This window comes from Schistocerca serialis, chromosome 1 (genome assembly GCF_023864345.2).
Source record: "Schistocerca serialis cubense isolate TAMUIC-IGC-003099 chromosome 1, iqSchSeri2.2, whole genome shotgun sequence".
In the NCBI taxonomy this organism is placed as follows: domain Eukaryota; kingdom Metazoa; phylum Arthropoda; class Insecta; order Orthoptera; family Acrididae; genus Schistocerca; species Schistocerca serialis.
In genome coordinates this window covers 1158896974-1158913402 of record NC_064638.1, presented here as the reverse complement: position 1 = coordinate 1158913402, position 16429 = coordinate 1158896974, and the positions used below count along the sequence as shown (strand labels likewise).

Genomic DNA, 16429 nt, shown 5'->3' with positions numbered 1-16429 from the left:
ATAAGAGGGCACAGTCATTGGAATGTGAAAACTGATTCTTGACTTAGCTACACCAACCTCTTTGGTAAGTGCAGCCACATACAGAGCTGTGAGTGGCGTCTGCTCGGCAGGCTTCAGTACGATGGTACAGCCAGCAGCCAGAGCAGGGCCCCACTTCCAGACCAACATCAGAATAGGGTAGTTCCACGGAATAATCTGCCCCACCACACCCACTGGCTCCTTTCGTGTATATGTGAAGAAATTTCCATCTGTGGTCATGAAATAAATTACATAAAAATAATTAACTTTAAATCACAACAGAATTCAAAAATTCAGAAAATTCAATTATGTTAAACTCAACTGGAGGAGGCATCGCAACGACAGCTCTCTTCTATATAATTCAAAAAATGCGATGTTGTTGGGAACGATATAGAGGGCATGGGTGAAACTCAGGATGTTGTGCTCAGAAGCACGTTGTGCCAATGGCTGGTTGATTTGGGTCAACAGCTGATTGGTAGCAGTGCCTGTGCCCACGGTGGCTCAGATGGATAGAGCGTCTGCCATGTAAGCAGGAGATCCCGGGTTCGAGTCCCGGTCGGGGCACAAATTTTCAGCATGTCCCCAATGAAGTATATCAACGCCTGCTTGCAGCTAGGGTGTCCATTTAATTATCATTTCATACCAAAACTGATGGCCTCAATTGGGACTCAGCTGCAACTCATCAACAGATACGACTTGAAACGCACTGCATAACTGTACCACTTTCTTGCCATTTTCTGGTATAATTGCAGTTGACCTGCAGCCAACAAATGTATCCATCACAATAATTGACTGTTGAAATTTGTTGAATAGTTGGTTCATCATTTTCGTATTTGGGCCTCCTTCAATGAGAAAGCAATGTCGATAACAATGTGTCACTGCAACAGGACTGTGTTTTAACTGGTGACATTTGAAGCTACCTCTCCCATCATGTGCTGCTGCTTGCAGTCTGGCCTCAGCAGCCAGAGGCAGTGGTCGTGTGTGTGTGTGTGTGTGTGTGTGTGTGTGTGTGTGTGTGTGTGTGTGTGTGTGTGTGTGTGGGCTTATGAGAGCCCAAAACCAGTCATGCTAATAAAAAAATTTACAACTGAAGCGGATTTTCAACCTCTAGTTGTCTATTTCTGATGAAGGCCTTGTTGGCCGGAACCTCACTTTCTGACAGTCTTCTCGTTGTGCCTACCTGCAATTCAGCACCTCTGCTGTATGGTGGGTAGCAACTATCCTTTTCATAGTACTGTTACATTCCACCTTGGATTTTCCATTTTCACTATCTCCTTTCCACCTGTGCAACCACTTGGCACATGTTACCTGTGGAACTCTTCACTGACTGCCATTTCAATGCTGCAGCACAGTCTTTAAAATATACTGCACAATGATTACAGTTTCCAGCACCACCTGATAATGAAATTTAAAACTGCAAATGTCCTGCATCCAATTTTCATGAATTCTCAATGGAGGGATCACATGTTGCAACCTTCTACTGTTCAGCATACCTGCATTATTTCTCTTCAGACTTAAAGGGACTGTTAGTAAAACACACTGTACACTTTGGTGTTGATGCATAATTCCCTAATGATGGAATCTTAATACTACATGCTACAACACAAATGAAACACAGAATTACTCCTTTAGTTTCATACCTGATGGAATAGTATTCCCATGAATTTTGTCTGCCCATCCAGCAAAGTAACGAAGTGTATCAATTGCCATATTGATGTCAAACAGGGAGTCTCCATACGGTTTCCCATTGTCCAGAGTTTCCACACTGGCCAGGTACTCAATGTCTCTCTGAATCAAGTCAGCAAGCTGCAATTAACATTATTTGTATGAGAAACATATGAAACAGAATGAGATCCATCATTTGTTACACACTGTACATGTTAATACGACAAACTGAACTGTTACAGAGTTCCTATAAACACTCAAACTCGAGTGTAAATCTAAATTAATTCTCTGGCAGCTCATTGCTTGACATCAGCTGTACTGGGTATAAATTTACTACCCAATAGTGACATATGAAAATTTGTGCTAGACCTGGGCCTGAACCTAAATTTCCCACTTATTGTGAGTGGCCACCTGAACCACTTCACCTATACATGCATGCTCCCGAGACCAACCCAAACGTCCATATGTCACACTGCCTACATCCTTATATTGTAGTTTGGGTCAGTCTGGGGAGCATACATGGATAACACATTTTTTTCGTTTTGAATAATCGTTCTTGTCATTTCCCTGAATATTGATCATTCCTCCTGAGACACCTTATGTATCAGTATAACAGCATGGATCAAGAGTAGTAGGGAAACATCGTCCTACAAAAGAAGACTGAATGTGTCCTCCGATTCTGTAGAAAATTTGAAAACGTGGTGTCATGCATCATTTCTTCCACAGATTAAATGATGTCTCTACTAAAGTTACTATATACACTTTTTAGTACAGATGTGATCCAAGGTCCTGAAAGTATAAACTTTCAGCCAAACTTTGCACAGAATTATTGTACTAATGACAAAAATTTCAACCATTATTATTCAGAAACATCTAGAACATTCACATAAGAAATTCTTTGAGAGTTTAAATGTATTGGCAGTTCAGGGGCTAAGAATACAAGTGGTATAAGTAGTGCAAGTGACATTTCACAAGAAAATTATCTAAATGCACATCTGGAAAGCTAAAGTGTGGATCTCTTCAGAGCAAAGGAAGTGCATGTGACTTCCTGCATAGCTTTGTACTCTGTGATGATAAAATTTAAGTTCTAAGCCTGGACTGCATTTAGAATAGAACTAGTATAATTTAAATGTAAAACAGAATGACAATTGTTGCTGTCTTTAATCACTGTTCAGGTATGTACTTTTCTGAAAGTACAGCTATAGCCTAATGCATACACTTAAGAATCCTTATAATATTTGAAATACTGCCTTTACATCTTGAGGCAAATCAGCATATTGAGCACAACAGGTCCTTTAAACTTGCCACACACATACGGAATGTGAAAGACTGTGGTTTCCATGAAAAGGCAAAGAAACACTTCAGACATGTATTCATTCCCCAAGACATGCAGTGAAGCAGATCAGCAGAACGTTTCCCGTAGTGGAAATGAGAACAGAAAACTTCCATTCGATTAAAGCCATGGATACCATAGCAAAGGATAAAGTTGCTAAGCCTACAAAAGGAAACAAAATACAATGGAAGAATACCACAAGAGGATTTTAGGACCCCCAGTGTTCATCCCCTATCAATACCTCTTCTGCAGCCTTTGTATCAAAATGAGTTTGGAATAAAATTTGAGATATGGAAAATTGTCCAGGAGATGAAGAACTACATCCCTCCACTTTATCATGAGTTCTATAACAATTAATCCCATTCCCTGACAGCAGTTACAATGAGAAAGATTCAGGACATGGTCAAAGAAGGGGATGAGGAAGACTGAAAAACGCACAATGTAATGGTAAACCACCACGAGTGTTGCCCAGGAAGGACATTCTTCAAGACATACCACCATGAGTGTTGCCCAGGAAGGACATTCTTCAAGACATACCACAGAAGGAAATGATTGTGATTACATAGACACAGACTGTGAGAGGATTATAGACATGACTACAAATAATCCCTCGTATGTGTTGGAAACACACCAATATATTTTTGTTTTGGTATTTTCATTTTATCTGCTATTTGCCTATTGCTCTTCAATTTGTTATATTAATTTCACTTTAATTTCACACATGTTCCCATTTTACAATGAACATATATTGTACTATGTACATCATGTGCGCTGTAAAAAAAAAAAAATCTTTAAAAACACAGCACTGTAAATAAAATGTTATTGCACTTGTAACTGTTTTACTGTAAACAGTTTTAAGACACAAGGAGTAAAAGTATTTTTAGTATATTATAAAAAATAGTGCAGAGGCATTACAACCTCTAACCATACCTACAACTATACACATACCAACCAACCATTAGGATAAGGTAGCCAATATTCCGATACTAACTCATATAATTCATAACTAGCTATTTAACTATCTTTGTCATTTACTCAGCTAGCACTTTTACCATTTGTACCCTCACCCCCTCTATTATATACATACGGATGCTGTAACATTTTAGTTTCTCTACATGAATTCATAATCTGCACAGTTAAAGGCCTGGGCAAGATTACATAAAACGCCAATAAGGTAATTTCTCTTATTTATTTCTACCAGCACTATGTTCATCACATGATATATTGCTTTCTTAGTAGAGGAACCTTGACAGAAGCTGAAATGAGCTGCTATTCATTCTCACAGAGATTGTTCAATGTTCTTTTGTAAGAAAAAGAAAGAGAGAGAACACGGAACACACGAAGGAGGGAGTTGGATCTATAATTAGAGTTCACATGCACATCACATCTTTTTTCACAAATGGGTGTTACTACCCCACACATTTCAGTCTTTCAGGAAAATACTCCTCTTCTCATCAACTCGTTACAAAGGTAACTCGAAGGGACACCACCAAGTCAGCACAAGATTTTAGTGCTTCAGCTTCAATACCATCATGGCCAGAAGAGCTACTGCTTTTCTGGGATCTGGTGATCTATTTAATGAATAATTTGGCAAAACTGATGTCTGGTGGTGGCCTGCAATACACGTCCGATGGACCTCTTTTCCTTTCTGGTCTTTTTTGTCCGTGTGTTTTCAGCTAATATTAGAAAAACATCATTGAAGTTAGTAGGTAATTATCTGAATTTTATATAATTTGTCTTACTGCTATGTCCATTTTCTTTACTAAGTGTATTTATTTGAAGCCTATGTTCTTGAAATTTTGATCTTTTGTGCATAGCAAATAGTTTAAGCCTTTTTGATCACTTGGTAAAGAATATTGCAATACCTCCTGTCGAGTCTTTAATTTTTGATTAGAGCTATCAACATTTAAAGTTCCATGTTGCTTTTGTAGTGTACTTGTAAATAATTTGACTCACAAAAACATCACCAAACTACAAAATGTCAGCCCCTGTGGCTTTTTCTTTAATTTATCTGTCCCCGTTCCTGCAACGTCAGATCAGACTCAGTCATGGATGTGACGCATGAAAAGTTTTCAATATTATATTGTTGAAGTATACTAATCTTACATGAACTCAAATAGTGATATGCAACAAAACTGAATTATCATGAAATCAAATACTGATAGCTTACACTTGGCACACTTGGTGACAAACTTTACAACCATGCGTACCTTATTCATTAGCTTGCCCCTTGCTGAAGCATCCATATTCCTCCATTCAGATCCTCTTTTGAAAGCTGCCTTGGCAGCTGCAACTGCTTGATCAACATCAGCCTGGAAATGCAACAGAGAACATTATATACGTAAACTTTCAGTCCAAACAAAGCATATTAATGATTGTTTGACACAAAGTTATATTTGAAATAAAGTGTGTTGTATCACTAGCTTCTTTCGGAAGCACTATAAGAATATTAAAACTGAAAAAGGATTCTTCAATTACCTTGTCACCTTCAGCAACATCTATGATCTTTGTGCCAGTAGCTGGATTGATGGTGGCAAACTTCTTTCCAGAAACAGCATCCACAAACTGGTTGTTGATGAAGAGCTAAAAACAAACGACAAAATGATGTTTTTTCTGTTCAGTCTTGGCACTATTGCAACAAAGGAGAAAAGTCCAGCATATCTAATCTTTTGCTTTAACTGAACAGCAAGATGGAATAGTATTTACAGTATTTTTTAGAAAACAGAAACATCTGATCGTTAGCTTCCAATACAGAAAACTGCAAAAATGGATGACAGATGCCGAAAGTTATGCAAAAATAACTACTAAAACAACGAGCACATTATGTGTAAGGGATATTTCATTAGTGCAAGTGAACTAATCCCTAAAATTCCTGAGTACTCTTAATAGTGAGGGATGGTCATGAGTCATGCCCACCAAATGCAGTCAGTAAGAATGTTGCCTACAAAAAGCAAGATTCCGGGTTCATGTCTGACCAATGGAATTTTCATGGCAAATAATATTTAGTGCCCACCTCCCTAATGATAGGAGTGGCCAGACAAACAATGTTACGTACAAAATCACTGTTCATTAATTTTGATAAATTCCTCTCTTCATGGGTTTTAATGCTATGAGTGAGAATATGTAACAACTTCTTACGAATTCATAAATTTTTGTATTGATTACTATAATCAATATTTCTGGATTTACTTATTTGAAAGAACTCTTTACATTCTTGAGCCGCTTGTGAATAAGACTGGTCAATTGTTCAACCGAGAGGCTCTAAGACGACAGTCCTATTTTTAAGAGACACTTTTCAGTGTCCTGCCAAACAAGTGCTCCATTGATATAACTGTTTCAACAATTGCTTGGAATACACACAGCAGACATTGATCTGGGCAGGCTTCACACACGCAGTCAGAAATGATACAAAACGTTAGCACTGGTATGCAATAATGTAACGCATCATTCACTGGAAGAAGAACTGTTGCTGAACCAGGTACATCAAAAAACTGTTTTAATGAAGTTATTCACCTGATCATACTAATTATGATGGTGCCAGCAGCATCCTATAATAGGTCAGTGAGTGGAAAATTGTACACAATATATCTGAAGTCTAAAAAGAAACAAAATAATTTTTTTCAATTAAATGATGTTTTTCATTTTTCCATTAATAATAATAAAAAAATAATAATGAAAATGAGGAGAGCCTTATACAAAACACAGGGTATTTACAAGAAACATCTGTCCACCTGCACCAAAATTTGTCACTACAAAACTGTAATCAAACCTGAGGTGCTATATGCCAGTGATATATTGATGTTACACACAAAGGCTGACCTTGAGAACATTCTCACACAGGAAAGAAAAATCATTAAATTATTGGACCAAAACTCACAAACAAAGGATATAGGCATCACTCCAGGGACACCGCACAGATGTTCTCCAACATTGCAGTGGACATTAGAAAGAGGCAACTAAAATTTTATGGACACATCAGCAGACTCCCACAGACCAGACCCACCAGCCGAATCATCAGGTACATACTGGGACTCAAGACCATTACACACTGGATGAAAAGTCAAAATTCATCTGGAAAGAGCTAGGATAGATTCAGTGGACATCATGGACAAAGGCATCTATAGACACAAGGTGTACAAGTGGGAGGTGATGTCAGAGGAAACAGCATCTAAAGCCCAAAGACCAAAGTGGACTGAAGAAAGGAAGAGAGCCTTTAGTTAATGAATGAAGGAGTACTGGAAGAACAGGAAGAACAAGTAGTCATGAATGTTTCATGTGGTCTGATAAAAGACCTGTAAAGTGTGTAATAATAATAATAATAATAATAATAATAATAATAATAATAATAATATAATTATTATTATAATTATTATTATTATTTCTTTCCTTTGTCAGACGTTATGTCTGGTTAAAAATGGAAAGTGACGCGGACCTTGACCAAGTGTGACTTCCTTTTAACTGTACTGTATATGTTACATTGCATTTATATATAAAAACAAAGATGAGGTGACTTACCGAACAAAAGCGCTGGCAGGTCGATAGACACACAAACAAACACAAACACACACACAAAATTCAAGCTTTCGCAACAAACTGTTGCCTCATCAGGAAAGAGGGAAGGAGAGGGGAAGACGAAAGGAAGTGGGTTTTAAGGGAGAGGGTAAGGAGTCATTCCAATCCCGGGAGCGGAAAGACTTACCTTAGGGGGAAAAAAGGACAGGTATACACTCGCACACACGCACATATCCATCCACACATACAGACACAAGCAGACATATTTAAGGACCCGGTCCTTAAATATGTCTGCTTGTGTCTGTATGTGTGGATGGATATGTGCGTGTGTGCGAGTGTATACCTGTCCTTTTTTCCCCCTAAGGTAAGTCTTTCCGCTCCCGGGATTGGAATGACTCCTTACCCTCTCCCTTAAAACCCACTTCCTTTCGTCTTCCCCTCTCCTTCCCTCTTTCCTGATGAGGCAACAGTTTGTTGCGAAAGCTTGAATTTTGTGTGTGTGTTTGTGTGTCTATCGACCTGCCAGCGCTTTTGTTCGGTAAGTCACCTCATCTTTGTTTTTATATATAATTTTTCCCACGTGGAATGTTTCCTTCCATTATATTGATTACATTGCATTTAGGAACTTTCGGGTAATTGAACAAGTATCAATAATTACAGATTTCTGTAGTTGTATATATACGTTTGGATGTAGCTGTATTGCGTTGATGTACTGGTGGGTATTGTGTGGTATGACTCCTGTAGTTGATAGTATAATTGGTATAATGTCAACTTTATCCTGATGCCACATGTCCTTGACTTCCTCAGCCAGTTGGATGTATTTTTCAATTTTTCCTCCTGTTTTCTTCTGTATATTTGTTGTATTGGGTATGGATATTTCGATTAGTTGTGTTAATTTCTTCTTTTTATTGGTGAGTATGATGTCAGGTTTGCTATGTGGTATTGTTTTATCTGTTATAATGGTTCTGTTCCAGTATAATTTGTATTCATCATTCTCCAGTACATTTTGTGGTGCATACTTGTATGTGGGAACGTGTTGTTTTATTAGTTTATGTTGTATGGCAAGTTGTTGATGTATTATTTTTGCTACATTGTCATGTCTTCTGGGTATTCTGTATTTGCTAGTATTGTACATCTGCTTGTGATGTGGTCTACTGTTTCTATTTGTTGTTTGCAAAGTCTGCATTTATCTGTTGTGGTATTGGGATCTTTAATAATATGCTTGCTGTAATACCTGGTGTTTATTGTTTGATCCTGTATTGCAATCATGAATCCTTCCATCTCACTATATATTGCCTTTTCTTAGCCATGTGTTGGATGTGTCTTGATTGGTGTGTGGCTGTGTTAGATGATATGGGTGCTTGTCATGTAGTGTTTTCTTTTTCCAATTTACTTTCTTCATATCTGTTGATGTTATGTGGTCTAAAGGGTTGTAGAAGTGGTTATGAAATTGCGATGGTGTAGCCGATGTATTTATATCAGCGATTGCTTTGTGAATTTTGCTAGTTTCTGCTCGTCCTATAAAGAATTTTCTTAAATTCTCTACCTGTCCATAATGTAGGTTTTTTATGTCGATAAATCCCCTTCCTCCTTCCTTTCTGCTTAAGGTGAATCTTTCTGTTGTTGAATGTATGTGATGTATTCTATATTTGTGGCATTGTGATCGTGTAAGTGCATTGAGTGCTTCTAGGTTTGTGTTACTCCATTTCTCTACTCCAAATGAGTAGGTCAATATTGGTATAGCGTGAGTATTTATAGCTTTTGTCTTGTTTCTTGCTGTCAATTCTGTTTTCAGTACTTTTGTTAGTCTTTGTCTATATTTTTCTTTTAGTTCTTCTTTAATATTTGTATTATCTATTCCTATTTTTTGTCTTTATCCTAGATATTTATAGGCATATGTTTTTTCCATCGCTTCTATGCAGTCGCTGTATGTAATCTTCTTGTTTAGTGCGTTTTCCCTTGATTATGCTATTTTTCTTACATTTGTCTGTTCCAAAAGCCATATTTATATCATTGCTGAATACTTCGGTTATCTTTAGTAATTGGTTGAGTTGTTGATTTGTTGTTGCCAGTAGTTTTAGATCATCCATGTATAGCAAATGTGTGATTTTGTGTTGGTATGTTCCAGTAATATTGTATCCATAATTTGTATTGTTTAGCATGTTGGATAGTGGGTTCAGAGCAAGGCAGAACCAGAAAGGACTTAATGAGTCTCCTTGGTATATTCCACGCTTAATCTGTATTGGCTGTGATGTGATATTACTTGAATTTGTTTGGATATTAAGTGTGGTTTTCCAATTTTTGGTTACTATGTTTAGGAACTGTATCAATTTAGGATCTACTTTGTATATTTCCAATATTTGTAGTAACCATGAGTGGGGTACACTATAAAAAGCTTTTCGGTAATCAATGTATGCATAGTGTAGCGACATTTGTTTAGTTTTAGCTTGATATGTCACCTCTGCATCTATTATCAGTTGCTCTTTACTACCTCATGCTCCTTTGCAACAGCCTTTTTGTTCTTCATTTATAATTTTGTTCTGTGTTGTATGTGTCATTAATTTCTGTTTAATGACTGAAGTTAATATTTTGTATATTGTTGGTAGGCATGTTATGGGGCGATATTTTGCTGGGTTTGCTTGATCTTTAGGTTTCAGAAAAGTTATTCCATGTGTAATTGTATTAGGGAATGTGTATGGGTCTGCAATGTAACTGTTAAATAATTTAGTTAGATGTGAATGTGTTGAGGTGAACTTCTTTAGCCAGAAATTTGCTATTTTATCTTTTCCAGGGGCTTTCCAATTGTGCATAGAATTAATTGCTCGGGTGACTTCATGTTGCAAAATTATCACTTCAGGCATTTGTGGTATCATCTTGTCTGTTTCTGCTTGTATCCACCGTGCATGTCTGTTATGTTGTACCGGGTTTGACCATATGTTGCTCCAGAAGTGTTCCATGTCTGTTATGTTTGGTGGATTGTCTATTTTGATGTGTGTGTTATCTATTGTCTGGTAAAATCTCTTTTGGTTTGTGTTGAATGTTTGGTTTTGTTTCCTTCTATTTTCATTTTTTTTTTTTTGTATCTTCTAAGTCATTTGGCCAATGCTTGTAATTTCTACTTCTTTTCATCTAATTGCTCTATCGCTTCTTGTTGTGAGATTTTACCTAACCTTTTTCGTTTTTTGTCTGATATTTCATTTCTTATAAATTGTGTTAGTTGTCCGATGTCTTTTCCCAGTTTTTCTATTCTGATCTGTAGCCTGTGTTGCCATGCTGGTTTTGTGGGTTTCTTCTGTGTGTTGGTTGGTTCTGATCTCTGCCTAGTGTGTATATTTAGTGTAGTGAGTGCTCCTATATAAACCAGTAGTTTTAACTCTTCCATAGTTGTATTTTCAATTATTTTGTTGTGTATGATTGTGTTGATAGCTGTTGTTGTTGTTTCGACTTGTGGGTTGTTGTTGTTATTATTGTTATTACTATTACTATTACTATTACTATTACTATTACTATTATTACTATTATTATTATTATTATTAACATAACATCTGAGAAAGGAAAGAAATAATAATAATGCCCACAGTTCACAGTCTAATGGTTAGCACTGCTGTCTCTAGATCGTCACGTCCCAGATTCAGAGATTGTCTTTGTTTTGGAGACTGGCTATCGTCGTCGTCGTCGTCGTCGTCGTCGTCGTCGTCGTCATAATAATAATAATAATAATAATAATAACAATAATAATAATAATAATAAAATTTAACTGAGCCCCATGTCAATGATTTAACATTAAGGAATTGATGCTGCTTGTAGAACAAGATAGCACTAATCGCCTAACACTTGATTTACAGGAGATGAAAACAAAATAGTTGGTATGCCATTGGAAAGCTGTTTCACGTAGGAGTATGGAAAGACATCAGTGTGAACAGTGTGAAAATGGAACATAGCATAGGATTTAAACTTCTGTGAATGATGACATCATAGGACCACAAGTTCAGACTGGGAGAAGGAAATCAGTATTTTTATGTCCAAAGGGATTACTTGCCTTATGTAATTCAGGAAAGGCTAAATGAGGATGGCCAAATGGCGACCTGATTCATCATTCTTCACAATCCACCCATCAGGTTTACTCTTAGCACTTACAATTGCATTAGCAGTCCCACAGTCATGGTCTTTATGTCCAGATTGTGTTCTGTCTGTGGTTCTTCAACAATGTGGACAATGATGCTGCCTTTTTTAGCATATCCTATCAAAGCTATACAGAGGTAATCCTGTGACCCTGGTAGAACTGTCTAAGTTGTGCCCTACCGCCCCCCAAACCTACATTTCTGAAATTTCTTTATATGCAGATATAACAATTTTATAATTGTGCACACAGATGTAATAAAAATGGAAGACTGCTGAAAAAATATTTCTTAAATGAATTATGTTGATTAACTCACATAACATATTAACAATACCATTGTAATTAATAAATCACAAGGTGTGTAACATCCTAAAAAATCTTGAGTACAACTAAATCAATATTTTATTGTTTATGCAGGCTACTGTACCCTGGTTTTAGTATGATGTATAAGACACTACAAACTGTATTTGTTCCTCACAGTATTGCATAAATTAATAATTCAGAATAAAAGATGAAGGGCTATAATTAAGAGTTGAGAAAACGTCCCTTTCCAGGAATTGTGTTTTTGTTATAATTTTATTTTGCATTTCCTTGCTCAGAGGAAGCAAACTCATTATCTTATTTAAATAAAGTTTTGCAGCAGTTTCTCATCCTATTGACATGAAAAGACAGCTTAATGTGACAGTCTGGTTGCTTCAATATTAAACCTTAACCAGTTTATCGCCAGACTGACTGTAAAACCTGGCATTGCCCAGGTATTTATTTATTCCAGTCTTCTATTAGTCCACCTCCTCTCCCCCCTCCCCTCCTCTGTAACCATGTCCTCCTCCTTCTCCCCCCCCCCTCTTTGTCCATCTCCTCCTCTTTCCTTTCTGTGCCCATTTCCTTCCTCTTTCCCTCTGGCTCTTCATCACCTCCTCTCTCTGAGCATCTTCTCCTCTTTCCTTTCTCTGTGCATCTCCTCCTCTTTGCTCTCTCTGTCCATTTCCCCTCCACTATCTCTGTCCTCCTCCTCCTCCTTTTCTTCCTCCTCCTTCTTCCTCCTCAATGTCTGTCCATCACCTCTTTCTCCTTTCTCTCTCCATGTTATCAAAGTCAACCCAAGAGGACACTGGTGGTTCTTACCACCCTACAGTATTTCTTCTCAGACTGTAACTAATATGGGAACCAAATTTGACTGAAATCGTTCCAGGGGTTTAGGATGAGCTTTTTACCCATGGCTTTAATCTCAAATACATTTCACACATATATAACACTTATGAAAAGGATAGTTGTTGCTTCACCCATATTTAGCATATTTCACATGTACACTATGTGATCAAAAGCATCAGAACAGCCCGCCTCAAGAACATACTTTTTCATATTAGATGCAACGTGCTGCTACCTACTGCCAGGTACACTATATCAGTGGCCTCAGTAGTCATTAGACATCGTGAGAGAGCAGAATTGGGTGCTCCGCAGAACTCCTGGACTTCCAATGTGGTCAGGTGATCGGCTGTCACTTTTGTCAAACGTCTCTATGCAAGATTTCCACACTCCTAAACATCCCTAAGTCCGCTGCTTCTGATGTGATAGTGAAGTGGAAATGTGAAGGGACACATACAGCACAATGCCACACAGGCCGACCTCATCTGTTGACTGACAAAGACCGACAGTTGAAGAGGGTCATAATGTGTAATGGGAACACATCTATCCAGAGCATCACACAGGGATTCCAAACTGCATCAGTATGCACTGCAAGTATTATGACAGGTAGGTTGGAGGTGAGAAAACTGATTTCATGGTCGAGCGGCTGCTTATAAGCCACACATCGTGCCAGTAAATCCTAAACGACCCCTCACTTGGTGTAAGGAGCATAAACATTGGACGACTGAACAGTGGAAAAATGTTTTGTGGAGTGAGGAATCACAGTACACAATGTGGTGATCCGATGGCAGGGTGTGGGTATGGCAAACGCCCGGTGAACGTCATCTGCCAGCATTTCTAGTGCCAACAGTAAAATCTGGAGGCAGTGGTGTTATGGTGTGGTCGTGTTTTTCATGGATGGGACTTGCACCACTTGTTTTGCATGGCACTATCACAGCACAGGCCTACATTCATGTTTTAAGCACCTTCTTGCTTCCCACTGTTGAAGAGCAATTTGGAGAAGGCGATTGCATCTTTTGACACGATCAAGCACCTGTTCATAATGTCCAGCCTGTGGCGGAGTGGTTACACGACAATAACATCCCTGTAATAGACTTACCTGCATAGAGTCCTGACCTGAATCCTATAGAAAACCTTTGGGATGTTTTGGAACACCAACTTCGTGCCAGGCCTCACCAACCGACTTCGATACCTCTCCTCAATGCAGCACTCTGCGGAGAATCGGCTGCCATTCCCCAAGAAACCTTCCAGCACATAATTGAACGTATGCCTGCAAGAGTGGAAGCTGTCATCAAGGCTAAATGTGGGTGAACATATTGCATTACCGATGGATATTGCCACGAACTTTTAAGTCATTTACAGCCAGGTGTCAAGAAACTTTCGATCACACAGTGTATTTGTACACATATTTCACCAGTACATCTTGCGAATTTCGCCTTACAGTTTCATTTTCACGTAGTATACTGTTTATGTCTGAACTACATAGCATACAATGATATAATTTTCTAAGTCCACCCAGTGATATATGTAGCTACTGTCTGCAAAATGTGTTCTGAATGGAGTCAGTGGTAAATAATTACTAAATTACAATGCCGTGCTTGCTGTGGCACTTTCTCAGGTATCTCAGCGTTTCTAACGTCATATCTACTGAATTATGTCTCGTACAATGTTATACAGCAGCTAATGAAATGCTAAACAGGTACTCACTTCAATATCTCCAGTTGCTAAGAACCAGACAGTAAATGCCAGCCTTTCTTCAGTTTATTTTCCTCGCAGGTAACTAGCGTAATGCCGGCCGGAGTGGCTGAGCGGTTCTAGGCGCTACAGTCAGGAACCGCGCGACCGCTGCGGTCGCAGGCTCGAATCCTGCCTCGGGCATGGATGTGTGTGATGTTCTTAGGTTAGTTAGGTGTAAGTAGTTCTAAGTTCTAGGGGTCTGATGATCTCAGAAGTTAAGTCCCATAGTGCTCAAAAGCCATTTGAACCATTTTTTAACTAGCGTAATGCATTGAGATGTCCCCCTCAGTTCAAACTAGAAGTCAGGAAAAGTCATCAGTCGAGATACCTGCAAGGTTCTGGAGTAATCCGAAGGACGTACAGTGCTGCAAATAAGTGGTAAGTCACTACCGCTATGAGTTTCACAAATGCGAGAAAATTTAGGCATCTACATTTTCTTCTCTTATTTCGCCATTTTGCTTCCGTCGTCACCTACTCCACGCTCGCCATGCAGAATACTCCTCTCTCTCTTACGCATCACGACTAAAATTGGTGTTGTGTCTACGACTTAGCACCAAAATACACCATCCAGTCACGTTAATGTGACAATATGTCAAAAGCTTGAATGACCACCTTTTGCAGCGTGAGACGTGCAGAAAAAGTGTGAATGAGATTCTGGAATGTGCCAACAGGATTGTGGAGCCAGAATGACTTCAGTGCCGTGGCCAGTTGCACTACATTTCTCAGTTGAGAATCCATAGCGCGCACAGCCCGATCGAAGTGGCCCAACACATTCTCGACTGCGTTTAAATTTGGAGAGTTTGGTGGCCTGATGAATATGCTAATCTCATCCTGGTGATCTTCGAGCCGCACATGTACACTGAGATCTGTGTGATGTGTTGTCCTGCTGGTAGATGCCATCGTGTCGAGGAAAAAAGAATGCACATTGTGGTGGACATGCCCCCCCAAGGACAGATGCATACTTGTGTTGATCCGCTGTGCCTTCCAGAATGACGAGATCACCCCACGGAATGTTACGAAAATTTTCCCCACCTGTCCAATGGGGCATGAAACGCTATCCATCTGAAAAGACCACCTGTCACTAATTAGTGGCCGTCTAGTTGCAGCATTGTCGTGGAAATTCCAGGATTCGTCGCTGATGAACATCAGTCAGCATCGGTGCGTGAACCAGGCGCCTGCTACAGAGGCCCACATGCAGCAATGTCGACTGAACGACCGTTGACGAGACACTGCTGGTAGCCCCTTGGTTCATCTGGGCGGTCACTTGCTCATCTGTTTCAAGTCTGTTCGCCCGTTCACATCTCCACAGCCGTCGTTCACCCCAGTTATCTATGGGCAGTGGCACATCATAGCTGCCTCGGCGCCGGTTTTGGATAGCGCCATTTTCTCATGCACGATATACATTTAAGCGCCAAAGAAACTGGTATAGGCATGCGCTTTCAAGATTGGGCACATCAAACATGGAAATATGTAAACAGGTAGAATATGGTACTGCGGTCGGCAACGCCTATATAAGACAAGTGTCTGGCACAGTTATTAGATCGGTTACTGCTGCTACAATGGCAGGTAATCAAGATTTGAATCTGAACATGGTGTTATAGTCGGCGCAAGACAGATGGGACACAGCGTCTCCGGGGTAGTAATGAAGTGGGGATTTTCCCGTACGACCATTTCACGACTGTACCGTGCATATCAGGAATCCGGTAAAACATCAAATTTTCGACATCGCTGCGACCGGAATAAGGTCCTGCAAACATGGGACCAACGACGTCTGAAGAGAATCGTTCAACGTGGCGGAAGAGCAACTCTTCTGCAAATTGCTGCAGATTTCAATGCTGCGCCATCAACAAGTGTCAGCGTGCGAACCATTCAACGAAACATCGTCGATGTGGGCTTTC

The 16429-nt window shown here is 39.2% G+C and overlaps 1 protein-coding gene and 1 non-coding gene across 2 annotated transcripts in view; one reads left to right on the top strand and one right to left on the bottom strand.

Annotated features, from left to right (window-relative positions):
- The window catches only part of LOC126418077 (aldehyde dehydrogenase, mitochondrial), a 125885-nt gene that overhangs the window by 29134 nt on the left and 80322 nt on the right, over window positions 1-16429 (bottom strand). Inside the window, exons 2-5 of the mRNA XM_050085165.1 lie at window positions 5495-5599; window positions 5227-5328; window positions 1659-1824; window positions 58-248 (exon numbers count right to left, since the gene is read on the bottom strand). Of these exons, the coding sequence (XP_049941122.1) occupies window positions 58-248; window positions 1659-1824; window positions 5227-5328; window positions 5495-5599 (564 nt within the window). The remainder of the gene's footprint in view (window positions 1-57; window positions 249-1658; window positions 1825-5226; window positions 5329-5494; window positions 5600-16429) is intronic.
- On the top strand, window positions 508-582 carry Trnat-ugu (transfer RNA threonine (anticodon UGU)). Its single transcript has one exon. It is a non-coding gene; the product is annotated as a tRNA-Thr (tRNA).